The sequence below is a fragment of the Aspergillus multicolor genome, assembly GCF_047715735.1.
Source record: "Aspergillus multicolor strain CBS 133.54 unplaced genomic scaffold BDW74scaffold_53, whole genome shotgun sequence".
Taxonomy (NCBI): Eukaryota; Fungi; Ascomycota; class Eurotiomycetes; order Eurotiales; family Aspergillaceae; genus Aspergillus; species Aspergillus multicolor.
In genome coordinates, this window is record NW_027396004.1 from 101,291 (window position 1) to 116,024 (window position 14,734).

Genomic DNA, 14,734 nt, shown 5'->3' on the forward strand with positions numbered 1-14,734 from the left:
TCCCCACCATACACAAAGCCACGTCTCCCTCTATTAGGTGGAGGGGATATTATAACATCCCTCAGGATTTCCACCGTCCCGCGGTTATACCCCACCAGCCAGAGCCCCCCGGTACATGGATCAATAAACCAGTTCCTCCTTTAACAAGCGCAGCCGCCACAGCGCAACGCTTTCCAAGGGCTCGGGGGTTGGTTCCTGAGTGAAGGTATCTTGTTGCTTTTTCCTGAACATTTGTTGCTTCCCAGGCGGAGGTCTTACAGGTGCTGCATCGGAGCCTAATAATTGTAACGCATGAAACTATGGCATCTAGGCCTCTGTCCAAGGACAAAAGGACACTTAACACAGAAAGAGATGATTTAGAGGAATAGTTAAAATAACGAGAAGGATATAGAGTCTCAAGAAACGGCTGACAATGGATGAACAAGGCATCGACAAAGAAGAAAACGAGACAAATCAAATCAAAACAAAGGTTTAACAACAAACAGAGAGAGGACAACGGACAGCCTTCTTGAATTGGAAGATAAATGGGAAACAGTGATCCTCGAACGGCGTATAAATACTGTATCCTTCCCTTCCAACTGCCTCGTCATTGCCCTAATCATACGTACTATTCCAGGTACCTCTACACCAGCCAGTCCAGGCCCGTCAGACAAAGCCATACGAAAACCATCAACATGTCCGACCACTGCTGCTCCAATTTTCAGGAGGTCCACGAGCGATTGAACCTCGCGGACCTCGAAAAGCAGCTGGCTTTTACACTCCCCGAGAAGCTAACGAAACGACCACCCAACACCACCCGCCTCAACCTCGAATACTACAGCGAGCTCGAGCACGAAAGGACGACCGACGACATCGAGATCCGCGACAACGCGATCCACGCCCTGCTCCGCAAGTACCCAGGCGTGCACTACATCTCCCGCGCCTGCAGGCGCCCCGACACCAAGACACAAGGCAGTCTCGAGGCGCGCGACGACATCATGTTCCGGTACATCACGATCCTTATAGACTTCCCTGCGCGCATGAAGATCGACAAAGGGTTTGCGCGCGCCCTGACCACAAAGCTCCCTGACATCGCCATTATCCGGAGCACAGACCCCGAGAACATCTTCAGTCACCCCGACGCGCGAGGGCACTGGCGGTACGAGCTGCCGTCGAAGGACGCGATGTATTGGCGCCTGACCTGGCTCCAGCGTGGCCTGGTGCACTTCAACTGGGCGTTCCATCTTGTGACCTACCGGCATGGCTTTATCGATCTCAATGAGAGCGGGGAATCATTACGGCGGAGAGAAGGGAAGATGTGCAGGATAAGAAGAAGTTGCTGGGACGCCAGGGGATCTCGTTACCTGAGGGAGAAGAGTATTATATTGTTTGCTTGCCGGATGCGACGTACTATGGGCCTTTAGTTTGCAGAGCTTATTGATTCTCTACGGTACTGGCTTGTATGGTGGGGGGCTTCTCTATGGTAGTCTAAAATGGGGGTTTTGTTCAAATGTTTTGTGTTTAGTGTGCCTTTTACTGTTGTCTCCTTGCTCTTGTTTATATTTTGTTTCTGGTTTTTCCGTTTTATCTATAATATTATTGAATTCGATCCGTTATGCTTGCATGATCCGAACAGTATCTGTCCCGTCCTGTATGACTAAAAATGGTGTCCTTGGCAGGGCTGATCTCTCCCGTCTACCTACACTGCAAGGGCACGAGTAAAAGAAGTTAGGGCTTACGATCGTGAAAGTATTGTGGTGCAGCACATAGGAAGAACTCTAATACAAGCCAACATGTAAAACTTCCGAGGGTATCCTCAGTAAACCGGTTATATCACTTTAGCCAAAGGGCCCGAGGCTCCTTGTAACTACCATAATTGGCTGCCCGCGGTGGCCGAAATTTCCTTGCCGACAGGTTTGCTTGGTAGATTCCGCTTTGCCACTAGTTCTATGGCAGGTTAGGCCAAGACTACACTTCAAGTCAAGATTACTATGAGGCCGGAATTTAGAGCTGCCGTCTCTGCTATAGCTGCCAGCAGCTCTTCCCGGGCTTGCTTAGTCTCGCTGACCATACCTAGCCCGTCATTACTGGAGGTTTAAGGATCGCTTAGTGTAGCTACCCTAAATTACCATCTCAAAATTCCATAGATCGCGAAGACGTTTTCCTACAAAGCAAGGGAATCATCTATCAATGCAATTGAACATTATATTACATAGCCTTAATCTCTTCCGAAACCCAAACACAGCACGCCCCTCGATAAGATCACCCAACGATCCCTGCCTCCACTATCCTCGCCAAAAGACCTCACGTCAAGGCCCATAGAAACTCCCCGCAGGAAAATAAGTCATATCATACTTCTCCGGCAACACAACATCATAGCAAAGTTCCAGCATCGCCCTTTTCTCCGCCAAATCCCCCGTGCCCCCAAGAACCTGTCCATCCTCCCCAACATCCACCGCCCCATGATTATACGCCACAAGCACAAACTCCCAATTATGGTGCACAATCTGCCGCTGGAACCACTCCAACCGCCAGATCGTCGCGTCGTCGTTATCCCCCGGAATCTCCCAGTCCCAAACACCTTTACGCGTAGCATCGTAGTCCGCGATATCAGGGAGCCGCGCAACAAGGCCGCGCATGAGTTTCCCATTTACCTCAATATGCGAGGGGATGTCGATGAGCACGCTGATGATGCGGTAGGGGTGCTTGTCGTTCGCCTCCTTTGTGCCGTCTCGGTCGGTGGGTTTGATGGCTGTTTTGTAGAAGTAGCGCACGCCGTTCTCGTCAAGGCCGCGGAGGACCTGGTGGATGCGGTTGTTGCGGCTTTTCATCTGCGCGTCGGCTTTTGTGCTCTCTAGGGTGCTTTCGTAGGTTAGTACTGCCGGGGTTGTGCTTTTGGGATGCGTGAAGAGGCGTGGGGGGAGGATGAAGCGGAGTTCGTCGGTGAGGTCTTGGATCCGTCGGTGCGTGTAGGCTTCGTTGAAGTGGCGGCAGCAAGGTTAGGCCATTCTGTAAGTACGTAGTCCGGGTTTTACCAGTGCTTGGTTAGCTTCCGCTGAGTGCGATCTGCCCACTGTGGTATCAGAAGTACCTAAGTACGAGACTCGAAAGCTGCGGTGGGATTGAGCAAAGTGATAGTAGTGCTATATATAGTACGGATACAGGGAAGGTAAGAGTTAAATAGCTTCAATTCATATGGCATTCCTTTCTTGCTTCTTTGTTCGTTCTTTCTTTCTTCTTTATCTTGTCCTTACTTGTTCTTTGATACTCAGTATACAACAAATAAGCCTGGTCGTTCATTGAAGCCAAACAATGTAACATGAATACCGTCAGCCTCATCCTCGAGTGGTTATCGCCGACAAAGCCGGAAGAGACCTTGGAATCCTGGTCAAGACTAGAAAATCCAACTGGCAATCGATAAGGCATGACAGATAATGTAGTGACAACCAACGTAGACCCTTAACCTATTCAAGTCAAGAGCTCACAGTTGGGAGGCAATTAAGGCCCTTAGATACGCCTTAATCATCTATATGGCTTGCCAAACCGAAAGCTCCTGTTAGTTTACATACCTAAGTTCCCTGTTCCACTTTCCACTGGACAGAGATAGAGATGCCTTGAAGGCCAACTGATAACCGGTTAGCGATGATCATTTTTTGTGGCGTAGTGAATAGACCCTGCGTGTTTCGTTCTCCCATCTCAGTGACCTCAGTGAAAAAAAAACAGTCATCCTGCACCCCACACTCAGTCATCCAATTTGAGTAAATTGGATAACAGTGAATTAACCCAGTTTCAGCCTCCTTTTCTTTGCTAGAATAAGAAAGTCCCATCTCCCTCTGAAACAATACCCATTCTCTTCTGCACTCTATCCCTCTCTACTTTACCCCATTCTACTGTTTAACTTACTGCTACCGCGACCACAACAATTGACTTGATAAGTACGATGTCGCCCGCCAAAAAGCCCGACGATATCTTCCCCATCGACCCCCAAGGCGACAATGTCCTCGACATCCACGGCGTCTCCCGTGCTCTCGCGGCTGCGCTGTACGCAGAGGATCTCGATTCCGGCATCCTCGCTGCTCTTCCGGCTCTCCTCACGGACACCGACAATAACAATGACAGCGATGAACCAAAGGGCAAACTGAGCGTTCTCATCTACACCGCGCGTCTGATCCGCGCAAGCGCCTACTTCGAAAACTTCTTCCGTTCCCGCGAAGCGGAGAATCCGGGTGAGCCCTGGCGATTTCGCATAGACTTACCCGTGCGTCCTGATATGGAGCATACGCGGAGCGAAAACGACGCAGGGCTTGCGTTTCTTTATCTTCTTGTGGTACTCCACGGGGAGGGTCGTTCTATCCCGACGGGCGTGCCCCTTGGCGTTCTGGTTGAGTTGGCGCTTCTTGTGGATTTTCTGGAACTGCGTGCTATCAGGCTTCGTGGTCTGTTGCGGATATTTGCATTAGAGCTCTGAAGGGTGATGTCGATTATGGAGAGGATACGCTGGGCTCGGAGTCTGCTGTTGCGCTGGAGGAGAAGCTCTCTTGGGTGTTCATTGCCTACGTCTTCAAGCGCGAGGATGTCTTCAGCATCGCTACAAAGGACGTCATTTGTTCTTCTGAAGGGAAAATCACATCTGATCTTCCAATTCCGGGTATTATCCTTGGTATGTCACCTATCCCCCTTTCCTCTCTCACCTTCTTCCTGCACGGACTGATCCGTACTAGATACCCTGAACACCCACCGCGCCAAGACCCTGACAGCCCTAACTCGCCTCCTCCGCCACCTCCGCGAACCCATCCTCTCCGGCTGTCGCAACAAAACCGGACTTGTGCCTTCACAAACAGACCTGGCAGAAAGCTACGTGAACGTGTTCCCAACATACATCTCTCTCGCTGTGTCGGAAGACCCCGACAATCAAGCGTGCGTCAACGCCGTGCTGAGAGCGTATGAGGATGCGGTGAATATGCTTGGGATTTCCAAAGCTGTGGGTCCTGATTTCGAGGGTCTGAGTACTTGTGGGCTTGTTGAGAGAGCGCTGGGTATTGATATCTCGGAGGGTGAGGAGTATCTTGAGAATCAAGCGCATGAGAGGTGCTCGGTTAGTTGGAGGGTTAGGGGGGCGCTGAGGGGGTTTGAGATGCCGGGGGGGTTGGAGCTGGAGGACTTTCACGATTGATATCTCTTGAAGTCTTTCTCGTATTGCGAAAAAAATGCCCGGGAATACCAGTTAGCTTGTCTCAACTATCGGGGATTGGAGTCTGATTTACATCAGATGAGTTAGCTTTATTCATTGCCTCTCTATATGAGAATTTCCTCGATGAACTGCTGAATTTTCCAACGTGTTTCCCTTACACGCTGGACACACTTTCAGTCCAAGCATCATGTCAATACTCTCTTAATTCCATAGCAGAGGGCTACCTAGCCTGGCGGTAGTTAAGACTATCAAAACTACGATACGCATCTTGTCGGGTCGTCTTCCGAGGAATTCTAACTGCTCCTCATGCTGCTGCTACAGGAGTTATAATACTTCAAAGATCATTGTCAGGACATCAATCCTACTCACCGAGGGCGTAACAGGGTAATAGGCGCCCATCTGCCGAATTAAGACGCGCAAAGTAACGACAACAATGGCAACAACCATGCTGGATTTGAAAATGCACTTCTGTCGCTTGGATAATAAGGAGTAAGGGGCGTCCGCGAGCGACATAGTAGAGAGGTATACCTACAGAGCTTTCTTGGCCGGGGTCTGCTACCTATAGAGGAATCGAGGCTTGTTTCCACCTACGTAATGGCCCTTGCGCCAGGTACTGACTTACGACATTTTAGGGCAAAATAGACCTGGTAAAACAACGTATGCACAATGTGTCAAGGAGTCGTCTGCTTATCTATCTGCGTGAGAATGGGATCCTATGACATCGCTGTCTTGCAAGATCAGGCAAGTGTGGACTAACTGGCTCTATGAGGAAGGTACGACCTGACTCAAAAGCTCAGGTGCTCTAGCCGTTCCTATGTACACCTTGACAGCGTTCAGTGGAAGCCTGTTCATGGTTCTTCTAGCATCTACCTGACACCAAAGACAAATTTGGCTTCTCCTGGATCAGGTATATTCTCACGAGCCCTAGACTCGACAAAACATCATGCAAGACTTCCAGCGCAACCTGGCCTGGAGGAGTTGCGTAATGCCTCTCACCTCAGGTGAATGATTTTGCTATTCACTCTCCGCCAAGAGGGCTCAAGGCTTTCTCCGAATGATCTCTGGGGTGAAGCCCTGGGATGGGAGCCGTTGTGAATTCATTACCCACTGCCACTCCACAACTTCTCCTTAAGAAGTATAAGTTTCTCGATAGGATACTTCCCTTTTCGTCTTTCCTACCACTCACCCCATCTACCTTCCTGCACTCCAAGTTTTCCATCTCCATTTCCTCTACATTCTTCTTATCGCATTCCGTGACTGACCTTTTCCCAATGGCTAGCATCACTCCCAGCAATCTTCCCAAAGAGCCTGTTTATGAGCTGGACCCTCAGGGCGATGTGATCCTCCTTGTATTCAACGTCCCCGATGGTCTCCCCGCCGACTTAAACCATCTCCGTCTGAGTCTGCTAGCCGGTAACATGCGCCTGCCAAACAAACCCAGGTCATTCGTCAAGCTTCTTGTCTCCAAGAAGGCGCTGGGCCTGTCCTCCAACTACTTCGCCGGCAGTTTCAACAACCCCGCCCTGGCAGCAAACCAGACAGAGGTCGACAGCCACCCCTTCCTGGCTATTCTTCATCACGACGTCGGCGGACTTGCCTTTCTCATCATCATGCTCATCGTCCACCACCGCACCCGTCGGGTGCCCCTCAAACTCACCCTCGACAGGCTGATCGAAGTTGCCCACCTGACCAGGTACTACAAATGCCACGGGACGCTGTCCATCTGGGAAAAGACCTGGACTCAAGCGCTCATGGGCTCCACTCAAGTTCTGCACACTCCTGCTGAGGTCACCGCGCGCATCATGGATTGGGTGTACATCGCGTATGCCTTCCACGACCGCGACCTCTTCTCCAAGACCACCAAAATCGCAATCGATACTCAGCCAAACCTAATGCACACCCATCTCCCTCTCCCCGCCGTCATCATAGGTAAGTTCCCTTGCCCAACAACCCTGACCTTGAGCAACAAATCCAAATAACCCCCGAACCAGACCGCATGAACGCCTCCCGCCTCACCTGGCTTACAACCCTAACCCACGAGCTCAACGACCTCCGCGAAGCCATAAACGACGGGTGCTACCGCGCCGAGATGCCCGGCGTCACTCAACATAATCTCTGCTCGTACCTCGTGCACGGCCGCTTCGCCGAGACCATGCTACGCCTAGGCCTGTATCCGTTCCCCGCGCCGCCCTTTGTGGGCCTGCGCATCCAGGAGATTGTCGAGATTTTCCGCGACGTGGAGGACTGGCCGGGACCCTCGGAGGGCGAGGACTTCTACGGTACGATCCATGACTTCTGTCGGCTTTCGACGCGCCTGGCGTCGATGCTTTATCTGCGCTTGGGAGAGCCAGAAGTGCTGGATATTGATGATGTGGAGTTTCCGTTTTCGAGGGCGGATTGGTAGGATGGCAGCGGTGTTCTATCAACTGGGTCCATCATATCTCGATCTATTATCGACAATGGCAACTTGATATGGATACATACATAGGTACAGCCCGTGCCCCGACACTGTCCATTCCGCAGTATCAATTTACTAATGTGGCCAACCTAGGCGCCTACCCACAAGAATATCTAGAGTTCATCACATACGGTGTTTCTTACAACCGAATCAACATCATATTCTTTGATATACCCGGACTCTTTACGCTGAGGCTTGGATAAAACGCACTTGGGAATCTGAATTGCATATCACATTACGGACTGGCCTCGCCTTGATCGTCTTTTTCTCCCCTCAATATTTTTCTCACATGTTTTGTCGCGTTCTGTTAACTCTCAACTCCACTCGTGTACTATGGTATCTAAGCTCCCGGGTTGAACAACTAGGGTACTACCGTACCAAGTTAAATCAAATTCCGTTGTTTCAATTAAGTTCTAAGGCTTAAGACATGGCAGCATGCTTAATTTGACCTCGTAGCGCATCTCCTATCTTGGTAGTAGTATGGTATATACTGCAGGTGTAGTAAGAAACCCTACTTTTGCGCTCGGACTACGGTATTGTAAGCAAAGCTGGTGGTTTGTCGCACTCGTCAGGTCCCAACCGCCGGGAGCCTGGCAATATTGACTGATATGGCGGTTCTTGTTGATCACTATGAATGCAAGAATGCGGTTGATTTCTTTGCCGCCCTTTGAATGAAGGATCTGGCGTATACCATACCTAAACCTGACACAGCAGGCTTTCTCCAGCCTGATATCAGCGAACCTGCCCTCAAGTGGGTCTTGATCTCGTGGGTCTTCGAGAACAAGCTCGCATTTAGGCAAGCGACCGCGCACTTGCTGCATTACAGTTATGGCGAGATCGAATCGTCTGGGCTGCCAATACCTGACTTTGTCATTGGTGCGTCGAATCCGTTCTTTTCTCTAAAAGCTCAGGATCCCGTCTTCATGAGTAACGGATTCCCTTTCGCAGCGAGACTAAACAAGGCGAGGAACAACAGCATCTCCCGCCTAATTAACGATCTAGAATCCCTACACACCCATGTCGCAAAGGGATCCATCAACCTCCAGCTAGGCCAAAAGACGCAGCCAGGTAACTCGGTTGAGATGTGCACCTACGCCGTTCTCGGCGCCTTGACAAAACACATGATGGACAGCCAAATCCACCAAATACCGCTCGCGAGCCCGTTCAAAAACATCGCATACAAGACGTTGGTAGCGGGTTGTGCTACTTGGTCGTCGCCGGATATGAGCCAGGTCAAAGACACCCCATTTTCGGAACGGGCCCGTATTACTTGGTCATCTCTGGAGATGGATCAGTCCTCAATGCTTCACCATGAAGCATGTTCATTGCAGTCGCGCGTCGCTGCCGTGTTGAAGAAGCATCTGGACCCCTGGGGACTTGAGCTTGATGACAAGGAGTTTGTGAACCCGGGGCGAGAAATACAATTGATCATGTTATCCAGCTTGAAATCAGATGCTTGTTGTCATCTTGTCGCTGGCCCGTTGACGTTCTTGATCGCGACTGGGACTCACCGTTGTCGTCCTGTTCGAACAATCATCCCGCGCACTGACAGCCATGTCTAACCAACACATGTACAGGTTGTACAGGCCTGCTCTTCACTGGCCCAGGCAGCGGAGCGCTCACGTCGGAGCGTGCAATGCAACCAAACCATGACGCGAGAGCAGGACACGATAGAAAAGAGGGACGGTTTTCCGCCATCATCTCGATTCCCGCCTCTTCATCACCGCAGTCCCATGTTCCTCAATGTTTGCTCATCATGAAGAGACCATCCTCTTTTTCTGCTGTCCATGCACAAAACCAGGCCAGCACAAGGGCCTTCGTACAACCTGGCATGAAGCCGTCATATGAACGTTTCACCCCCGCTTTTGTTAGGCTGAACACGTGGGTCGAGGGGTCCCCCAACGGGCGTGCCGAAGCGCCAGCGGCCCACCATACCATTGCAAACCCGATTATCCAACACATCCTCCCCGGAAGCGTAGACGTGTTTAGTCTATATCCGACTAGTGACATTATTATCGTGCTACATGACACCTGCCGGCATTTGCCACTTAGTCTCCGCGAGTTGACATCTAAATCGCTTAGCGGCGAGCAGGACGGCGCCCTTGCTGCGGGCGATGACAAGGAACCTACGGAGCATCGCATTCGCTGCTATTCCAATCATCTGATTCTTGCGAGTAGGCGATTCGAACGAGAGCTACCCAGCCAAGTGGCGTACTCAACTGCAATCAAACCTATGGCCTCCTCAACCTCCCCATGCGAAATGAACTAGCTCGCCCTCTGTTGTTGCTACTTTTAATTGTCCACGGGCGGACCCCGACTCCTTCCGCGAAAGATAACCCTTTCCCTCTTGACTGAGTTCGCGGAACTCGTCGCGAAGTACAGATGTCACGAAGCAGCTGATCCCTTTGCACGTGTTTGGGTCGACACACTTCCCCAGAGTTACCTAGTAGTGTATAACGAGAGTGTTGCGCTGCAATGCCTGTTGATATCGTGGGTTTTCCAGCGAAAGCGAATCTTCGCCAGTATCACGAAATCTGTCCAGGCCAATAGTACCGGCATGATCACAGGACGCTTCTCATATCTGCCAGATATCATCGTAGGTAGGTTTCTTTGGCCGGCGGCCGCCCCCTCCCGTGCCCTCTGCAGCTCCAATACTAAGGCAGATAGACGAGCTGAACGCCGGTCGGGAGCGATCGGTGAAGCTTTTAAGCAATGCGCTACGCGGGCTCCCGCTCAGCCTCGCGAATGACGCGAACGTGAATACGCACTACGGGGACGGACATGCCCGAATCCACCCCAACCTCTTATCTGCTCTCGGAGCCTTAACAGCCCACCTGTCATCCACGGGCCTTCTGAACCCGAACCTCAAACCGCCATACCACAATATCGGATACAACTGGGCCTTGAGAGAGCTTGTAAAAAGGGCGAGACGCTTTTGCTCGCCCGCGCATGTGCCGGCCTTGGGCTGGTGCCTGTCGGCAAGGGTGACCGGGCTGTCTAAGAAGCTTCCCCGCCCTGCTGGTCTGGACACTGACGATCCCAAATTCGCGAGGCATGTTGCGTACAGGGCGAGTGACACTGCCGGGAACTGATTTCTTGACAACCGACTCGCCGCGACAGCCGAGCAGACCGCTACCTAGTACCTAACTATGAACGATCGGTCCGCCACATCAACAACAAGTTGAAGAAGAAATCACTCTCAAGACGTTACACCGAAGATATATCTCGGTGGATCTTCATCGCGTGGGTTTTCCGCAACAAAAACATCTTCAAGCAGGCCACTCGCACTGCCCTCGGGGGCAGTACTGATATCATTGAATCGGACGGATGGCAATCCCTTACGCCATAATCGGTTTGTGCGTCCTTTCCTTGCCCGTTGCGACGAACACCAACATGTCCTTACCTTACCTAGACAAGCTAAACGAAGGCCGGGCCGAAGCCATTGAACGCGTCATTAACGGGTTGCACGATCTTTTCACAAATATGACCACCGGCCGCCCATACCTATGTTCGAGCACTTTCCATCAACGCGACACATGCCCGTATATTCTTCTCGGGTCCCTCACAGGCCAAATGGCCCGCATGAACGTTCTAACCCCCAAACCCGAACGGCCGTTTCCAGGCCTGTCCGCCTCCCATCTCCTCCATCATTGCGAGAGGTCCATGAAGTCTACGTGTCATTACATCGAAGCGATGGAGACTTATCCGTGCAGCATGAGCCACAGAAGTGACCAATGCTGTAGCCTATCTGAGCTTGTCAGCGCGAGTGCGGGAGTGGGGAAAACACCCTTAATCTGCGGACTGGACCATGATGACCCGGCGTTTGTGATGGTGCAAGGGGCATATCGGTATCCTAGATAGGATAGTCCGCTCCTACCGACGGTGCGCTCATGCTCATGCATGCACTGAACTGTACTGCTGCTGTTCATGTGCGGTTAAACATTCATTTACTTGTTTTTTCGTCCGGAACTTTCCCTTTCCTTCGCTGACAACCCTCAGCATTGGGCTTTTCATATTCGGGGTTCTTCCCGCTCACTATATACGCCACGCTGGCTTGTAATCGGTTTCGAGAGTGCTTTATGTGTCCCTCGTATCGTACCAAGCACACCACACCACATCATCTCAATGGCCTAGATCGGGATGAGAATTACGGTAAATCTCACGTCGCCAGGGACGGGGCGGATATATCATGTTCCAATGATCAGATCAGCTAACCCCACCCCCGACCGAGCATATGTATAAATGGGCCCCCGCTATGCCGTGCTCCTCAAACCACATCAAGGGCCAAGATGCTCTACTAAAGCAATTGTGGGTCATGAATGGCGAAGCTAGAGGCTACTACCTCATGCGCGTGCCTACCTCCCGATCGGTAGATGTCCAACAGGAAAGTGCGAGCAACCCAGCCACCCTGCGTACCCAACGGCCCCATGATGCGACCGGAGGTCGAGGGCAATCAATCCTCTTATTACCTTATTATCAACCTTGAAACAATAATACAAATCATTACGGATCCCATAAGAACATCCCATGGCCCTGACTCCATTGGTCGTGAGCAGGGCTGAGCTGGAGTGCATGGTCCCCAACCAGTGCCGAGCTGCGAGATTGCCATTGCCGTTGCCGTACAGTGCGTGTGAATTCTCTCTGCCGCGTGCCGTGTTAGAATGCTCTGTATGCAGCCGCGACAGCGAGGCGCCCCTTACCTGGAAAGATGTATCCAGCGTCTGCAGGATGGTCTCGTGCGCGCGCCCAATAGCCTCACAGCCTGCCTGCACCGAACCCAAATCCCTTGCCCCAACGCGCGGCATTTGCTCAGACAGCGAGAGGAACCTTAGACCCCCGTGGAAAAGGTAGGTTCCGAACACGAACGGGATAAACGAGAGCTGCGTGTCTACCTCCAGGATTCTCGCAACACACTTGCCAATCGCAAATATCGTTGGGCTACATGCCAACGTGCTTGTTGACGTTGCCAAATTGCAGTTGGCGCCTCGTTCCCCTGTAGCCCTTGCGTCGCAGTCCGCGCTAAGCAGAAACCGCTGGAATTGGATTATATACTTGCTATACGCAACCGCGGTATCCATTCTTGGGCCTTCGGCAGCGGACTCGGTGTTTGCTTTCTCCGCTGGGTCACCGAAACAAGTGGGAGACGTCGGCAAAATAAGCGAATAGTTGTTTCCTGGGATGATGGGGTCGACGGGGCTACGCGCGGCCTGAAGTACCTCGAGGTTATACTCGCAGTCGTCAAGCATTGCCTGAATGATAGCAGCGAGGTATGATTCGTTGAAGCCACCGAGCCGTGGATGTTGGTTTCGTGTACGCACCTCAATGACGTCCCCGAGGATCGTCATGAGTGGAAGAAACCATTCGAAGAAGCTGCTTCCGTGTATTTGCGTTGGGGGTCCCAAGACACGAGGTGGAATATCCTCCGAGGGGATGTCATGGAGACTCTGCCAAACCCATTCTGGCAACGGACACAGCACTTGGCACTCAGAGTCGAGAATGTGGATGGGCTCGTTGAACGAAAACGCAAAGTGTCGGTCAAGTGCGTAGACGAGCCAAAATGTTCTCCGGCGTTCTTCGTGGCTCTCGCGATCAGTCAGAGACATTTCGTCGAATGAGGGGGTCTGCCCAGTTATTCGCGCTTCTGAGTTGAACCCCAACGTCTTGACCAGGCCGACGGCCTTACTCCACCATTTGGTCCATTCGTCCTTGAACTCCGTTCCTGATATCACGCAGGTCAGAAGAACGTATGTCAAGACGTCGTCGACATTTTGCTCTGGCTTGCCCTTGGATACTGGGGACGGAGTTGTATCTATGCTCGTGGCGTAGAGAGGCATGTCGGATTCTGCGACCCAGCCTCCTGTGAACCCGCTGTTAGCTGTACTCATCGATGCGTCGGCAGAGGTCTGTTGTGTGAGCATAGGAGGACACTTACTGTCCGCACGATAACAAATATCTGAATCCCTAGCCCGCAGCAGCTTCATTGAGAGGTAGTATAGCCGCTGCGTGACTCTCGTCCTGGCAGTGGGGTCTCGAAACATCGCAAGACTCGTGGTATGCGAGACACACCAGAGGATAACCACTAGAAAAGCGGCGGATGCCGGTCGTGGATTCCTCTTCATCAGAACAGATTGCTTTTTGATCACGGGCGAAAGAACGTACGGACATCGATTTTCTGCGCCGGCCGTCTCCGGATCAGAAAAGAATATGTCAAGCAACTCGCATGCATCATCCGCTGTCATTGTTCCTTGCAGAAGCGGAATGACAGGAACCAGGCAAGGATACCGACAGCTCGAGTTACTGTTGCCGCTATCAAAGGGGATGGGAAAAGGTGATAGGTCAAGCGGGAAATGACCGCATATCGGGATGTTAGCTTCCAAAGCCACGAAGGAGGCCATATTCGCGCCCAGAGGACCGAATACGTCTAAGTTTGAGCAGACTTCTGATGTGCATGAGAGAGCGTCCGGATCGATCGCATCTGCATTTCCGTCTGAGCCTGTGTATACCGATGGCCGATCGATGAGCCAGGGAGCATCTTCAGAACTCGTTGATTTCGGAGACGGGTACGTTGTTGGTCTTGCGCCTGTTTCAACGTCCCGCTTGACATTTTGACTGTCAAGCTGAGACTTGGGCTTCGGACCGCGTTTCTTGACTGTGCGCTTGTACTGGCATGCGTAGCCGAGTTCTGCTTTTGTCAGTAGAGGGAAGCGCGGAAAGAATTGATAATTCCCCTACTATAGCAACGACGGCTTCAGAGGGCCATTGTCAGCAATTCTCTCGACCGCCTGTTCAAGAGGCGACTTACCATGGCAACTCCCCACTACAGCGCGTTCGAGAATTGTTGCATCGATCACAGGCCCTCTGGACCCTGTCAAGCTTATCGTCTCCGCAGACCCCGACAGACCCGGTTCTCGGCAGACTTATCATTGTGAGACCAAAAACGTTGATTTATGGTGATTGAGCCGAACCACTATTGCGTGACCGTCGAAGGGGAGGTTCCGGGATAATATAACCCAGGGTGCGAGCTTCCTACATCTGGAGGAGACGTCGTTCGTTTACGCGAGTCTGCTGCGCTCCTGCACTGCCCTACACCATCCCCGAACGCACGA

At 51.9% G+C, this 14,734-nt stretch overlaps 6 protein-coding genes across 6 annotated transcripts; 4 read left to right on the forward strand and 2 right to left on the reverse strand.

Annotated features, from left to right (window-relative positions):
• Positions 1–674: 674 nt before the first annotated feature.
• Positions 675–1,403, forward strand: BDW74DRAFT_183961 (uncharacterized protein; the record flags this gene model as incomplete). The annotated part of the gene is made up of 1 exon (XM_073730661.1): positions 675–1,403. The coding sequence occupies one exon, from the start codon at positions 675–677 to the stop codon at positions 1,401–1,403; it is 729 nt and encodes a 242-aa protein (XP_073577945.1).
• An 885-nt stretch (positions 1,404–2,288) lies between these two features.
• BDW74DRAFT_183962 (uncharacterized protein) lies at positions 2,289–2,810 on the reverse strand (the record flags this gene model as incomplete). The annotated part of the gene is made up of 1 exon (XM_073730662.1): positions 2,289–2,810. One exon carries the CDS (start codon positions 2,808–2,810, stop codon positions 2,289–2,291), a length of 522 nt encoding a protein of 173 aa, XP_073577946.1.
• A 1,109-nt stretch (positions 2,811–3,919) lies between these two features.
• On the forward strand, positions 3,920–5,152 carry BDW74DRAFT_183963 (uncharacterized protein; the record flags this gene model as incomplete). Its single annotated transcript, XM_073730663.1, has 3 exons — positions 3,920–4,306; positions 4,408–4,639; positions 4,701–5,152. 3 exons carry the CDS (start codon positions 3,920–3,922, stop codon positions 5,150–5,152), a joined length of 1,071 nt encoding a protein of 356 aa, XP_073577947.1.
• Positions 5,153–6,441: 1,289 nt separating this feature from the next.
• On the forward strand, positions 6,442–7,574 carry BDW74DRAFT_183964 (uncharacterized protein; the record flags this gene model as incomplete). The annotated part of the gene is made up of 2 exons (XM_073730664.1): positions 6,442–7,099; positions 7,162–7,574. 2 exons carry the CDS (start codon positions 6,442–6,444, stop codon positions 7,572–7,574), a joined length of 1,071 nt encoding a protein of 356 aa, XP_073577948.1.
• A 725-nt stretch (positions 7,575–8,299) lies between these two features.
• BDW74DRAFT_183965 (uncharacterized protein) lies at positions 8,300–10,720 on the forward strand (the record flags this gene model as incomplete). Its single annotated transcript, XM_073730665.1, has 4 exons — positions 8,300–9,151; positions 9,206–9,373; positions 9,430–9,802; positions 10,296–10,720. The coding sequence occupies 4 exons, from the start codon at positions 8,300–8,302 to the stop codon at positions 10,718–10,720; spliced, it is 1,818 nt and encodes a 605-aa protein (XP_073577949.1).
• A 1,411-nt stretch (positions 10,721–12,131) lies between these two features.
• On the reverse strand, positions 12,132–14,686 carry BDW74DRAFT_189486 (fungal specific transcription factor domain-containing protein; the record flags this gene model as incomplete). Its single annotated transcript, XM_073731984.1, has 3 exons — positions 14,447–14,686; positions 12,329–14,310; positions 12,132–12,191 (listed from the first exon to the last, which is right to left on the reverse strand). The coding sequence occupies exons 1-3, from the start codon at positions 14,550–14,552 to the stop codon at positions 12,132–12,134; spliced, it is 2,148 nt and encodes a 715-aa protein (XP_073577950.1). The 5' UTR covers positions 14,553–14,686.
• Positions 14,687–14,734: the final 48 nt, after the last annotated feature.